Raw genomic sequence first — 13,438 nt, 5'->3', positions numbered from 1 at the left:
CAGGTTTGAAATTAACAGGGGGAATAGGGAGCAAGTGGCAAGGTATCTATGTGCTGGAGGTTGTGCCAAATTCACCCGCCAGTTTGGCAGGCAGCCTGCAACCGAGGGATAAGATCCTTTACATATGTGACACCTGTACCATGGGCATGACTTTGGATGATGCAGTGAAAGCTTGTGACACTCCAAATGGCCAAATAACCATCAAGGCCATGAGGTAAGGGGTTTTCTGATAATGTTGTGCAAAATTGTTAACTGCAAAGCCTAGTTATAGTGAGCGCCTAAAAAAATCAGTCTAGTGGGAAGAAAATAGTCAAACTTCAGATAATTTATAGATACAGATAAAGATAAAGGTATGACATAGGAGCAGAACTAGGCCATTCAGCTCGTTGAATCTGCTCTGTCATTCCATCACGGCTGATTTATTATCCCTCTCAACCCTATTCTCCTGCCTTCTCCCCATAACATTTGAAGCCCTGACTAATCAAGAACCCACCAACCTCCTCAGTAAATATACCCAATGACTTGTCCTCCACAGCCATCTGCGGCAATAAATTCCACAGATTCACTACCCTCTGGCTAAAGAAGTTCCTCCTCATCTCTGTTCTAAATGGGCATCACTCTACTCTGAAGCTGTGCCTTCTGGTCCTAGACTCGTCTACTATTGGAAACGTCTTCTCCACATCCACTCTATCTAGGCCTTTCAATATTTGATATGTTTCAATGAGATCCTCCCTCATTCTTCTAAACTCCAGCGTGTATTGTCCTCATATGTTAATCCTTTAATTCCCAGAATAATTCTCATAAGAACATGAAAAATAGGAGCAGAAGTAGGCCATCTGGCCCATTGAGCCTGCTCCGCCTTTCAATAAGATCGTGGCTGATTTGGCCATGACTCATCTGCGCCTACCTGCCTTTTCCGCCATAACCTTTAATTCCCCAACAATGCAAAAATCTATCCAACCTTATCTTAAATATATCTACTGAGGCAGCCTCCACTGCTTCATTGGGCAGAAAATTCCACAAATTCACCACTCTCTGGGAAATACAGTTCCTCCTCATCGCCATCCTAAATCTACTCCCCCAAATCTTGAGGCTATGTCCCCTGGTTCTAGTCTCATCTACCAGTGAAAACAACTTCCCTGCCTCTATCTTATCTATCCCTTCCATAATTTTAAATGTTTCTATAAGATCTCCTCTCATTCTTCTGAATTCCAGCGAGTACAGTCCCAGGCAACTCTATCTCTCCTCATAGTCTAACCCTCTCATCTCTGGAGTCAACCTGGTGAACTTCCTCTGCACTGCTTCCAAAACCCATAAATCCTTCTTCAAGTAAGGAGACCAGAACTGCATCCGGTACTCCAGGTGCGGTTTCACCAGTACCCTGTACAGTTGCAGCATGACCTCCCTGCTCTTAAATTCAGTCCCTTTAGCAATGAAGGCCAACATTCCATTTGCCTTCTTGATAGCCTGCTACACCTGCAAACCAACCCTTGGTGATTCGTGCACAAGCACTTCAAAGTCCCTCTGCACAGCAGCATGCTGCAATTTTTTTACCATTTAAGTAATAATCTGCTCTTTCATTTTTCTTTCAAAAGTGGATGACTTCGTACTTACCAACGTAGTACTCCATCTGCCGACCCTTGCCCACTCACTTAACCTATCTATATTTCTCTGCAGACTCTCCATATTTTCTGCACAATTTGCTTTTCCACTCAATTTAGTGTCATCAGCAAACTTAAATACACTACACTCAGTCCACTCTTCCGGATTGTTAATGTATATCGTGAACAGTTGTGGGCCCAGCACTGATCCCTGCAGCACACCGCTCACCACTAATTATCAACCTCAATAATACCCATGTATCCCAACTCTCTGCTTTCTATTAGTTAACCATTCCTCTATCCATGCTAATACATCACCCTCAACTCTATGCATCCTTATCTTATAAATATTTTTTTATGTGGCATCTTATCAAATGCCTTCTGGAAATCCAAGTAAATAATGTCTATCTGTTCCCCTCTATCCACAGCGCTCATTATATCCTCAAAGAACTCCAGTAAATTTGTCAAACAGGCTTCATGAACCTACTCTGGACTTTCTCCAATGCCAGCACTTTTTTTAAGATAAGGGGCCCAAAATTGCTCACAATACTCTAATTACGTTCTGATCAATGTCTTATAAAGCCTCAGCGTTACATCCTTGCTTTTATATTCAAGCCCTCTTGAAATTAATGCTAACAGTGCATTTACCTTCCTCACCACTGACTCAACCTGCTGGTTAACCTTTAGTGAATCCTGCGTGAGGACTCCCAAGTCTCTCTGCACCTCAGATTTTTGAATTTTCTCCCCATTTAGAAAATAGTCTATGCCTTTATTCCTTCTACCAAAGTGCATGGATATATACCCCGGCTATATATACCAACTGCCACTTCATTGCCTATTTTCTCAATCTGTCTAAGTCCTTCTGTAGACTCACTGATTCCTCAGCACGACCTGCCCCTCCACCTATTTGGGTATCAAATGCAAACCTGGCCACTAAACCATCGATTTTGTTACCCAGATCATTGACATATATCATTGAAAGAAATGGTCCCAGCACCTACCTCTGCTGAACATCACTAGCCACTGATGGCCAACCAGAAAAGTCCACCTTTATTCCCATTTGTTACCTCCTTCCAGTTAGCCAATCTTCTGTCCATGTAATCTTCTGTCAATCTTCTTTCTTGTAATACTATGAACTCTTATCTTGTTAACTAACCTCACATGAGTCACCTTGTCAAAGTTCAAAGTAAATTTATCATCAAAGTTTGTATATGTTGCCATATAGAACTCCGAAATTCATTTTCTTGCGGGCATACTCAATAAATCCATAATAGAATAATAACTATAATAGAATCAATGAAAGACTGCACCAACTTGGGCATTCAAATAGTGTGCAAATGACAACAAATTGTGCAAATACAAAAAGAAAGAAATAATAATAATAAATAAGATTCCCATCACTGCCTACACATCTATAGAAGTCTGTCAAAGTTTTAAAACCTATGCCAAATCTTTGCAAACTCCTTAGGTAGTAGATGCACTGCCACGCTTTCTTTGCAATTGCACTGATGTGCTGGGCCCAGAACTGGTCATTCGAAATAATAACACCAAGGAATTTAAAGTTGCTGACCCTCTCAAAGGCCCTCTGAAAATCCAAATAAACAACATCCACTGACTCTCCTTTATTTACCCTGCTTGTTACTTCATGGGAAAATTACAGCAGATTTGACAGGGAAGATTTTCCCTTTTAGAAAGCAAGGTTTTATTTTATTTTATTTGCCCTATTTTAGGTGCTTCCAAGTACCCCAAACCACATTCTTAATAATGAGCTCAAACATTAGCATCTATACAATTGGTTCCTCGTTGATGACGTGATCTGTTGTTAGTACCAAGAAGATAGACCCATTCTGTGTTTTTTATCATGCTCTCCCCACAATTTTGTCAACTCCCAGTCCTCAAGTTTAATCCCTTTCCTCCTCACCATTCCAGAACCTAGTCATTCTTGAAAGGTCACTGCTAAATCCTTTAGAATCTCTTCAGCTACCTGTTTCAGAACCCCGGGGTGTAGTATATTTTATCAGTGTTTTATCTACTTTCAATCCTTTCAATTTTCCCAAGCACCTTCTCCTTAGTAATAGCAACTACATTCACATCTTCCCACTGATGCTTTCAAATTTCTGGCATACTGCTATTGTCATCCACAGTGAAACATGACATAAAATACTTATTAAAATTGTCTACCATTTCCTTGTCCCCCATTAATACCACTCCAGTGTTTTTTCCAGTGATCTGATATCCACTGTCACCTCTCTTTTACTCTTTATATATCTGAAAATCTTTTGGTATCCTTTTTTAATACCATTGACTAGCTTACCATCATATTTAATCTTTTCTTATGGCGTTTTTAGTTGCCTTCTGTTGGTTTTTAAAGGCTTCCCAATCATCAAACTTCCCTGGAATTTTGGCTATGTTATATTCCTACCCTTCTGCTTTTATGCTGTCTTTGAATTCCTTTGTCAGCCATGGTTGCCTCATCCTCTCTTTAGAATGTTTCTTCATCTTTGGTACGTATTTATCCTGTGCGTTCTGAATTGCCACCAGAAACTCCAGCCATTGCTGTTTTGCCATCATTCCTAATAGTATCCCTTTCCAATCATTTTTTGGCCAGCACATCTCTCATGCCTCTGTAATTCCCTTTCCTCCACTGTAATACTGATACATATGACTTTTTCTCTCCCTCTCAAACTCTAGTGTAAACTCTATCATATTGTGATTATTGCCTCCTTAGGGTTCATTAATCCCAAGCTCCCTATTCAAATCTGGTTCATTGCACATTACCCAATCCAGAATTGCCTTTCCCAAAGCGGTCTCCACCACAAGCTGCTCTAAAAAGCCATCTTGTAGGCATTCTTCAAATTCCGTCTTTTGGGATCGAGCACCAACCTGTTTTTCCCAATCTACCCGCATATTGAAATCCCTCATGACCATCATAACATTGCCCTTTTTATCTCCCATTGTAATTTGTATGCGTCTAGGCTACTGTTACGTGGCCTGCATACTGTATAACTCCCATCAGGGTCTTTTTACCCCTGCAGTTTTTTAACTCTACCCACAAGGATTCTACATCTTACAATCAATGTTCCCTCTAATTTTTAGTAGCCATGTGCGCAAAAATCTTATGCTGTGCAAATTTTTTTCCTGTGACAAAAGTATGTGTACACTGAATGCACACATGGCGCCGTTTATGTAGATTTACAAAATATTCAGTTATTTTTTCTCTCTCCTGTCTTTGGCATTTACCCATTCTTTGTAAACTCTATCTAGATTAATAGAACTTCCATCCAATTGATAGATTTTGATTCTCACATTCACCTAAACAGTTTCTCAGCTTGTTTTTTAGTTGACTCATTAGGCTAAAACCTCGCTCACAGTCCAAACTAGAAGCAAGAAAGGTTCCCCCAATGTCCATCAACTGTGCAAGGTCGCAAAGCTGTTCATTTTGAAGTACAAATGCCACCATTTGAACAAAGTTTGAAATCAGTTTGGATTTAATTTTTGCTTGCACAGAAAATTTGAAATCATTAACCTGTCTAACTATTACAGTATTTTCAGCTAGAAAATTATGATATTTTAGACATAAGGCATTAACTTGTTCATCGCCAAATGTGAAGTCACAATCTGCAATTGCGGAGAAATCAAAAGCTGACCAATTCTTGTACCTAAACTTTGATCTCCTTTGGGTTTGATCGTTTTTACTCTTGCTCATCTGCACTCAACCGTAACATGCGTAGCACTCCTGTAATGGGTAACGATAGGTTCTGTTGCCTGAGGTTTTGTACACCGTCCAAATGCAACTTACTTGCCAAATGACGCTTCAAAAAGTCAAATTTCCAAATATCATCCCACTTCTTTCCACTAGCAAATTCTCCAGCAACTTTCGCATCACGACAATACAAACAGCTAACTCCAGTTTCCGAATCATACATAAATATTTCTTGTAGCTGAACGATCATGACCTCATGAGCTTTTGGTGTAGCAGTTTCTGCTATTTTGTTAAGCCATTCAAATTTAAACAAATTTGCAGTTCTTTTGCGCTTCACACCCTTCGCTTCTTGTGAATTTGACATAGTGAATCAATACTTCTTCCAATAAAAACTTAGTAAGCTATTTACAGGATTTGAAACAGATCTTTGTAAACTTTACGATATGAACACTGTCCACCAAAGATGGCTGCCGCCATGATGCAGCTGTACAAACCGGAACAGGAAAGGTGAAGTGACGTAAATTAGTGACGTGCATTGTGGTATTTGAAAAACCGCCTAACTAGTTAACAGAAACATTTAAGATTATTTTCAATAAGTATAATTATTAATTACTACATTCTTTTAGGTAACTAAGCTTTTGTGCGCACATTAATTTCCTTTGTGCGCTGGTTGAAAAACGTGTGTGCGTGCACAGGCGCACAGCTTAGAGGGAACTATGCTTACAATCCTTCGTCACTTCTTTCTACAGACTTGATTTCATTTTTTTTTTATCAACAGAGCCATGCCACCCCCTCTGCGTACCTGCCTGTCCTTTTGATAACAATGTGTATCCTTGAATATTAAGCTCCCAACTATTATCTTCTTTCAGCCATGACTCAGTGATGCCCACAAAGCCATTCCTGCTAATCTCTAACCGCGCTACAAGATCATCTACCTCATTCTGTATATTGCATGGATTCAAATTTAACACCTTCAGCCCTGTATTCACCACTCTTTAGATTTTGCTCTCATCTTACACTTCAGCTTACTCCACCAATTACAATGTTGCCCTGTTATCTGCCTGACTTCCTCACAGTCTCACCACGTACTGCATCAACTTTATATCAACTGCCCTCTCCTCATCTCTATTGTTCTGGTTCCCTTCCCCTTGTCAAATTAGTTTATATCCTCCCGAACAGCTCTATCAAGCCTGACCACAAGGATTTTGGTCCCCCTTGGGCTCAGGTGCAACCTGTCCTTTTTGTGCAGGTCATACATTCCCCGGAAGTGATCCCAATGATCCAGAAATCTGAAACCCTGCCCCCTGAGCCATTTCCTCAGCCAGGCATTCATCTGCCAGATCATCCTATTCTTACCCTAACTGGCGCATGGCACAGGCAGTACTCCAGAGATTACTACCCTAGAGGTCCTGTTTTTCAGCTTTCAACCTAACTCCCAAAATGAGCTCTGTCTCATACACATTGAAATATATTATACAACGAAATGATTCATTTGCTTCAAATAAAATGAGTGATTATCGGGCAGCCTGCAAGTATCACCATGCTTCTGACACCAAAAGAGCATGCCGACAACTCACTTACTCTAACCATACATCTTTGGGGTGTAGGAGGAAACCAGGGCACCTAGAGGAAATGCACGCAGTTATGGGGAGAACATACAAACTCCTGACATTCAGTATTGGGAATCGAGCTCTGATCTCAGAGCTGGCACACTGTAAAGCTTTATGCTGACCTCTACACTACCCATGCTGCTCGGGTAAGCACTATTTCTTCACCTTCAGCATCTAGTGACTCCACTAAATTAATTTAAAGCTGCTCATTACTGGTTCTATGATACCTCTATCCTTGATGATCCATATATTTATATATTTTCTTTCACTGTCTTAGGTTTTTCCACAGTGCTTCACAGCACAGGACTTTTAAGTCTCGTCACTGTTAAATGTGATAGAGTTTGGAATTTGCAAACAGATCCTGCAGATTCCCACTCACACGGAGCTAAGTTTATTGATAGAGGGATGAATATTTGCCAGGACTGGTGAACTATACGTGTTTGACTTTCATTTGCAGTATGGAGTTTACATATTCCTTCAGGATGGATTTCAGTTCATCGTGTCATTCATGACACTGCAACAGTAACAGTGCTGCTCTTGATAAAGTAAAGCAGATTCAGATGTAGGTATCACGTGTACATTGAAACGTACAGTGAAATGTGTCTTTTGCGTTAACCAACGCAAGGATGTGCTGGGGGCATCGTGCAAGTGTCGCCATACATTCTACCGCCAACATAGCATGCACACAATGCTTGGCAAAACAACACTGAACACAGCAAGTGAGAAAGTAAAAGTAGCAAAACAACCGTCATACCTCCCTCCCATCCACCCACCCACACACACGCTCAGTGCTCCAGCCACAGGACAGGCTGGCCTCGTCCTCCTCCCTCCTCTGGACTCACAGATTCACAGAATCAGTTCAGGAATGTCTGTCTTGTCACTTAACTTTCTGATTAGCAGTATATTCATGGAGCCATATTCTGTAAATCTCAGACTGAAAACCAACATCTTATCCGGTATTAATTTTCATTTATTGAAGAAAGTTGCGAGCAGGCTTACAGCCAATAGATGTCTCACTTAGCAAAGCGTATTACTCAAAAGGCTGACAGCACACTGAGTTCATTCCTTGACTTGTTGAATTTTGTCTGTGGATAAAAGATTGTGGCCAAATGCATGTGAATTTAGTCATTTCTGTCTACATTATATTCATATAGCAATTGAACCAAAGAACAACGGCTACAATAAAATGTATACATTTATATACACAAGAAATTCTACAGATGCTGGAAATGCAAAATATCACACATAAAATGCTGGAGGAACTCAGCAAGTCAGGCAGCATCCATGGAAATGAATAAGCAGTTGACATTTCAGGCCAAGACACTTCTTCGGAACTGGAAAGGAAGGTGGAAGATGCCAGAATAAAAAGCTGTGGGGAGGAGAAGGAGGCTAGCTGGAAGGTAATAGATGAACCCTTAGATAGACTTATTTTTCTTGTTTCATTCCTGTAGAATTAGATAACATGCCTGCAGGGTTAGTGCTTTGTTCAGGGTGTCAGATGTGGGAATCCTGGGAGACCTCCAGCCTCCCTGATGGCCACATCTGCGCCAGGTGCACCGAGATGCAGCTCCTCAGAGACCATGTTAGGGATCTGGAGCTGCAGCTTGATGACCTACTGCTTATCAGGGAAAGTGAAGAGGTGATAGACAGGAGCTACAGGGAGGTAGTCATCCCTAGGCTACAGGGGTCAGAAAACTGGGTGACTGTCAAAAGAGGGAAGGAAAATGCCCGGATAGTGGAGAGCACCCCTGTGTCTGTCCCCCTCAGCAACAACTATCTTGTTCTGGATGCTGTTGAGGGGGATGACCTGACAGGGGACGCCCACGGTGACCGGGTCTTTGGCACTGAGCCTGGCGCTGTCATGCAGGAGGGAAGGAGGGAGAAGAGGAATGCGGTAGTCATAGGGGATTCCATTGTCAGGGGAATGGACAGGAGATTCTGTGAGCCTGATAGAGATACCGGCATGGTGTGTTTCCTCCCAGGTGCCAGGGTACGGGATGTCTCAGATCGGGTCCAGAATATTCTGAAGGGAGAGGGCGAGCAGCCAGTTGTCTTGGTACAAGTTGGTAACAATGACATAGATAGGAGAAAGGAGGAGGTCCTGAAGAGAGATTTCCGGGAGTTAGGAAGGAAACTGAGAAGCAGGACCTCTAGGGTAGTAATCTCGGGATTGCTACCTGTGCCATGTGCTAGCAAGGGCAAGAATAGTAGGATCAGGCAGATGAATGTGTGGCTGAGAGACTGGTGCAGGGGGCACGGCTTCAGATTCTTGGATCATTTGGATCTCTTCTGGGGGAAGTATGACCTGTTCAAATGGACAGGTTACACCTGAACCCGAGGGGGACCAGTATCCTGGCGGGAAGGTTTAATAGAGCTGTTAGGGAGGGTTTAAACTAATTTGGCAGGGGGATGGGAACCGGAATGATAGAGCAGAGGAAGGGGAAAACAGAAATAAATCTAAGATAGTGAGCAGTAAAGATGTCAGGAAAGACAGGCAGGTGATGGGGCAAATTTGTAGCCATTGAGATGAGTTGCAGTGCAATAAAGTTGCAGTGCAATCAAAGCGAAAAGTACCAAATACTGGTCTTAAGGTGTTGTACTTAAATGCACGCAGCATAAGGAATAAGGTGGATGATCTTGTCATACAGCTACAGATTGGCAGGTATGATATTGTGGCCATCACTGAGATGTGGCTAAAGGACGCATGTCTCTGGGAGCTGAATGTCCATGGATACATGGTGTATCGGAAGGATAGGAAGGTAGGCGGGGGGGGGGGGGTGGTGTGGCTTTATTGGTGAGAAATTATATCAAATCATTAGAAAGAGGTGACATAGGATCGGAAGGTGCAGAATCTTTATGGATTGAGCTAAGAAATCGCAGGGGTAAAAGGACCCTGATGGCAGTTATATACAGGCCTCCAAACAGCTGCAGTGATGTGGACTACAAATTATAGCAGGAAATAGAAAAGGCTTGTCAGAGGGGCAGTATTATGATATTTGTGGGGGATTTTAACATGCGAGTGGATTGGGAAAATCAGGTCGGCACTGGATCTCAAGAGAGAGAATTTGTAGAATGTCTACAAGGTGGCTTTTTAGAACAGCTTGTTGTTGAGCCCACTAGGGGATCGGCTGTACTGGATTGGGTATTGTGTAATGAACCAGAGGTGATTAGAGAGATTGAGGTGAAGGAACCCTTAGGAGACAGTGATCATAACATGATTGAGTTCACTGTGAAATTTGAAAAAGAGAAGCTGAAATCCGATGTGTCGGTATTTCAGTGGAGTAAAGGAAATTATAGTTGTATGAGAGGGGAACTGGCCGAAGTTGACTGGAAAGGGATACTGGCGGGAAGGACGGCAGAGCAGCAGTGGCTGGAGTTTATGCGAGAAATGAGGAAGGTGCAAGACAGGTATATTCCAAAAAAGAAGAAATTTTCGAATGGAAAAGGGATGCAACTGTGGCTGCCAAGAGAAGTCAAAGACAAAGTTAAAGCAAAGGAGAGGGCATACAAGGAAGCAAAAATTAGTGGGAAGACAGAGGATTGGGAAGTTTTTAAAAGCGTACAAAAGGAAACTAAGAAGGTAATTAAGAGGGAAAAGATGAACCCTATGAAAGGAAGCTAGCAAATAATATCAGAGAGGATACTAAAAGCTTTTTCAAGTATATAAAGAGTAAAAGACAGGTGAGAGTAGATATAGGGCCGATAGAAAATGATGCTGGAGAAATTGTAATTGGAGATAAAGAGATGGCGGAGGAACTGAATGAGTATTTTGCATCAGTCTTCACTGAGGAAGACATCAGCAGTATACCGGACAACCAAGGGTGGCAGGGAAGAGAAGTGTGTGCAGTCACAATTACGACAGAGAAAGTACTCAGGAAGCTGAATAGTCTAAAGTTAGATAAATCTCCCAGACCAGATGGAATGCACCCTCGTGTTCTGAAGGAAGTAGCTGTGGAGATTGTGGAGGCATTGGCGATGATCTTTCAAAAGTCGATAGATTCTGGCGTGATTCCGGAGGACTGGAAGATTGCAAATGTCACTCCACTATTTAAGAAGGGGGAAAGGAAGCAAAAAGGAAATTATAGACCTGTTAGCTTGACATCGGTGGTTGGGAAGTTGTTGGAGTCGATTGTCAAGGATGAGGTTACAGAGTACCTGGAGGCATATGACAAGATAGGCAGAACTCAGCATGGTTTCCTTAAAGTAAAATCCTTCCTGACAAACCTACTACAATTTTTTGAGGAAATTACAAGTAGGCTAGACAAGGGAGATGCAGTGGATGTTGTATATTTGGATTTTCAGAAGGCCTTTGACAAGGTGCCACACATGAGGCTGCTTAACAAGATAAGAGCCCATGGAATTATGGGAAAGTTACATATGTGGATAGGGCATTGGCTGATTGGCAGGAAACAGAGAGTGGGAATAAAGGGATCCTATTCTGGTTGGCTGCCGGTTACCAGTGGTGTTCCACAGGAGTCCGTGTTGGGGCCGCTTCTTTTTACGTTGTACATAAACGATTTGGATTATGGAATAGATGGCTTTGTGGCTAAGTTTGCTGATGATACCCTAAAGATAGGTAGTGCTGAGGAAACAGAGAGACTTGGATAGATAGGAAGAACGGGCAAAGAAGTCGCAAATGAAATACAATGTTGGAAAGTGTATGGTTATGCACTTTGGCAGAAGAAATAAATGGGCAGACTATTATTTAAATGGGGAGAGAATTCAAAGTTCTGAGATGCATCGGGACTTGGGAGTCCTCATGCAGGATACCCTTAAGGTTAACCTCCAGGTTGAGTCGGTGGTGAAGAAGGCGAATGCAATGTTTGCATTCATTTCTAGAGGAAGAGAGTATAGGAGCAGGGATGTGATGTTGAGGCTCTATAATGCGCTGGTGAGACCTCACTTGGAGTACTGTGGGCAGTTTTGGTCTCGTTATTTAAGAAAGGATGTGCTGACGTTGGAGAGGGTAAAAAGAAGATTCACTAGAATGATTCTGGGAATGAGAGGATTAACATATGAGGAACGTTTGTCCGTTCTTGGACTGTATTCCTTGGAGTTCAGAAGAATGAGGGGGGACCTCATAGACACATTTCGAATGTTGAAAGACATGGACAGAGTGGATATGGCAAAGTTGTTTCCCATGATGGGAGAGTCTAGTATGAGAGGGTATGACTTAAGGATTGAAGGGCGCCCATTCAGAACAGAAATGCAAAGAAAATTTTAGCTAAAGGGTGGTGAATCTATGGAATTTGTTGCCGCGGGCGGCAGTGGAAACCAAGTCATTGGGTGTATTTAAGGCAGAGATTGATAGGTATCTGAGTAGCCAGGGCATCAAAGGTTATGGTGAGAAGGCGGGGGAGTGGGACTAAATGGGAGAATGGATCAGCTCATGATAAAATGGCAGAGCAGACTCGATGGGCCGAATGGCCGACTTCTGCTCCTTTGTCTTATGGTCTTAACCCAGGTGGGGTAAATAGCTGGAGAGGGAAGAATCTGACAGGAGATGAGGATGGACCATCGGAGAGGGGGAAGAAGGAGTAGACTCAGAGGAAGGGGATAGGAAGATAAGACATGGTAGGAGTCCAGAGTTTGGAATAGAAGAAGAGGGAGGGGCAGGGAAACTTTTTTTCCAGATAGAGAATTGATAATCACACCATCAGGTTGGAATATAAGGTGTTGCTCCACCACCTAAAGATGGCCTCATCTTGGCACTAGAGGTGGCCATGGATTGATATATTGGAATGGGAGGGGGAATCAGAATTAAAATGTTTGGCCACCAGGAAGCTCCACTTTTGGCAGATGGAGTGGAGGTGCTCAAAAGAGTGGTTCCCCCAATTTACCATGGGTCTCACCAGTGTAGAGGAGGCCACATCAGAAGCACTGGACACAATAGGTGACCTGTGACCCCTGTAGATTCACAGATGAAGTGTGCTTCACCTGGAAGTGCTGTTTGGGGCTATGAATGGAGATGAGGGAAGAAGTGAAAGGGCAGCTGTAGCACTTAGGCTGCTTGCAATGATAAGTGCTGGGATGAAGATTAGTGGGGAGGGATGATTACACAAGGGAATCATGGAGGATTAGTGGTGAAGGATCCCTGCACAGATCGCTGAGAGTTGGCGGGAAGGTAAAGATGTGTTCAGTGGTAGGACCACTCTGGATAAGGCAGAAGTTGCAGAAAATAATGTATTAGATGTGGCGGCTTATGGTTCAATAGGTACATTTAATGTCACATCCTGAAATTCTTTTTCTTTGCAACCATCCACAAAAACAGAGTGTCCCAAAGAATGAATGACAGTTAAACATTAGAACCCCAAAGCCCCCCACCCCCCCCACAGCTTCCCCTTCCCACGCACAAGTAGCAGCAAGGCAACAACCCTCCTCCCCCACCAGCAAAAATTCATCAGCACTCTTCACAGAGCACTCAAATATGCAGCAAAGCATCAATAAAGACACAGTCTTGCAAGATCCCAAAGACTTCTCGTTCACTCAGTAATTTGACATACCACAGGCTCTCACTCCCCCTA

The 13,438-nt window shown here is 42.6% G+C and overlaps 1 protein-coding gene across 1 annotated transcript in view; it reads left to right on the top strand.

Moving 5' to 3' along the window:
• ptpn20 (protein tyrosine phosphatase non-receptor type 20) overlaps positions 1–13,438 on the top strand; it is a 412,353-nt gene that overhangs the window by 294,215 nt on the left and 104,700 nt on the right. The window contains exon 33 of the mRNA XM_072282567.1: positions 4–214. Coding sequence (XP_072138668.1) covers positions 4–214 — 211 coding nt within the window. The remainder of the gene's footprint in view (positions 1–3; positions 215–13,438) is intronic.

This window comes from Mobula birostris, chromosome 18 (assembly GCF_030028105.1).
Source record: "Mobula birostris isolate sMobBir1 chromosome 18, sMobBir1.hap1, whole genome shotgun sequence".
NCBI classification, from domain to species: Eukaryota; Metazoa; Chordata; class Chondrichthyes; order Myliobatiformes; family Myliobatidae; genus Mobula; species Mobula birostris.
Note: the sequence above shows the minus strand (reverse complement) of the source record. Positions and strands in the feature narration are given on the sequence as shown.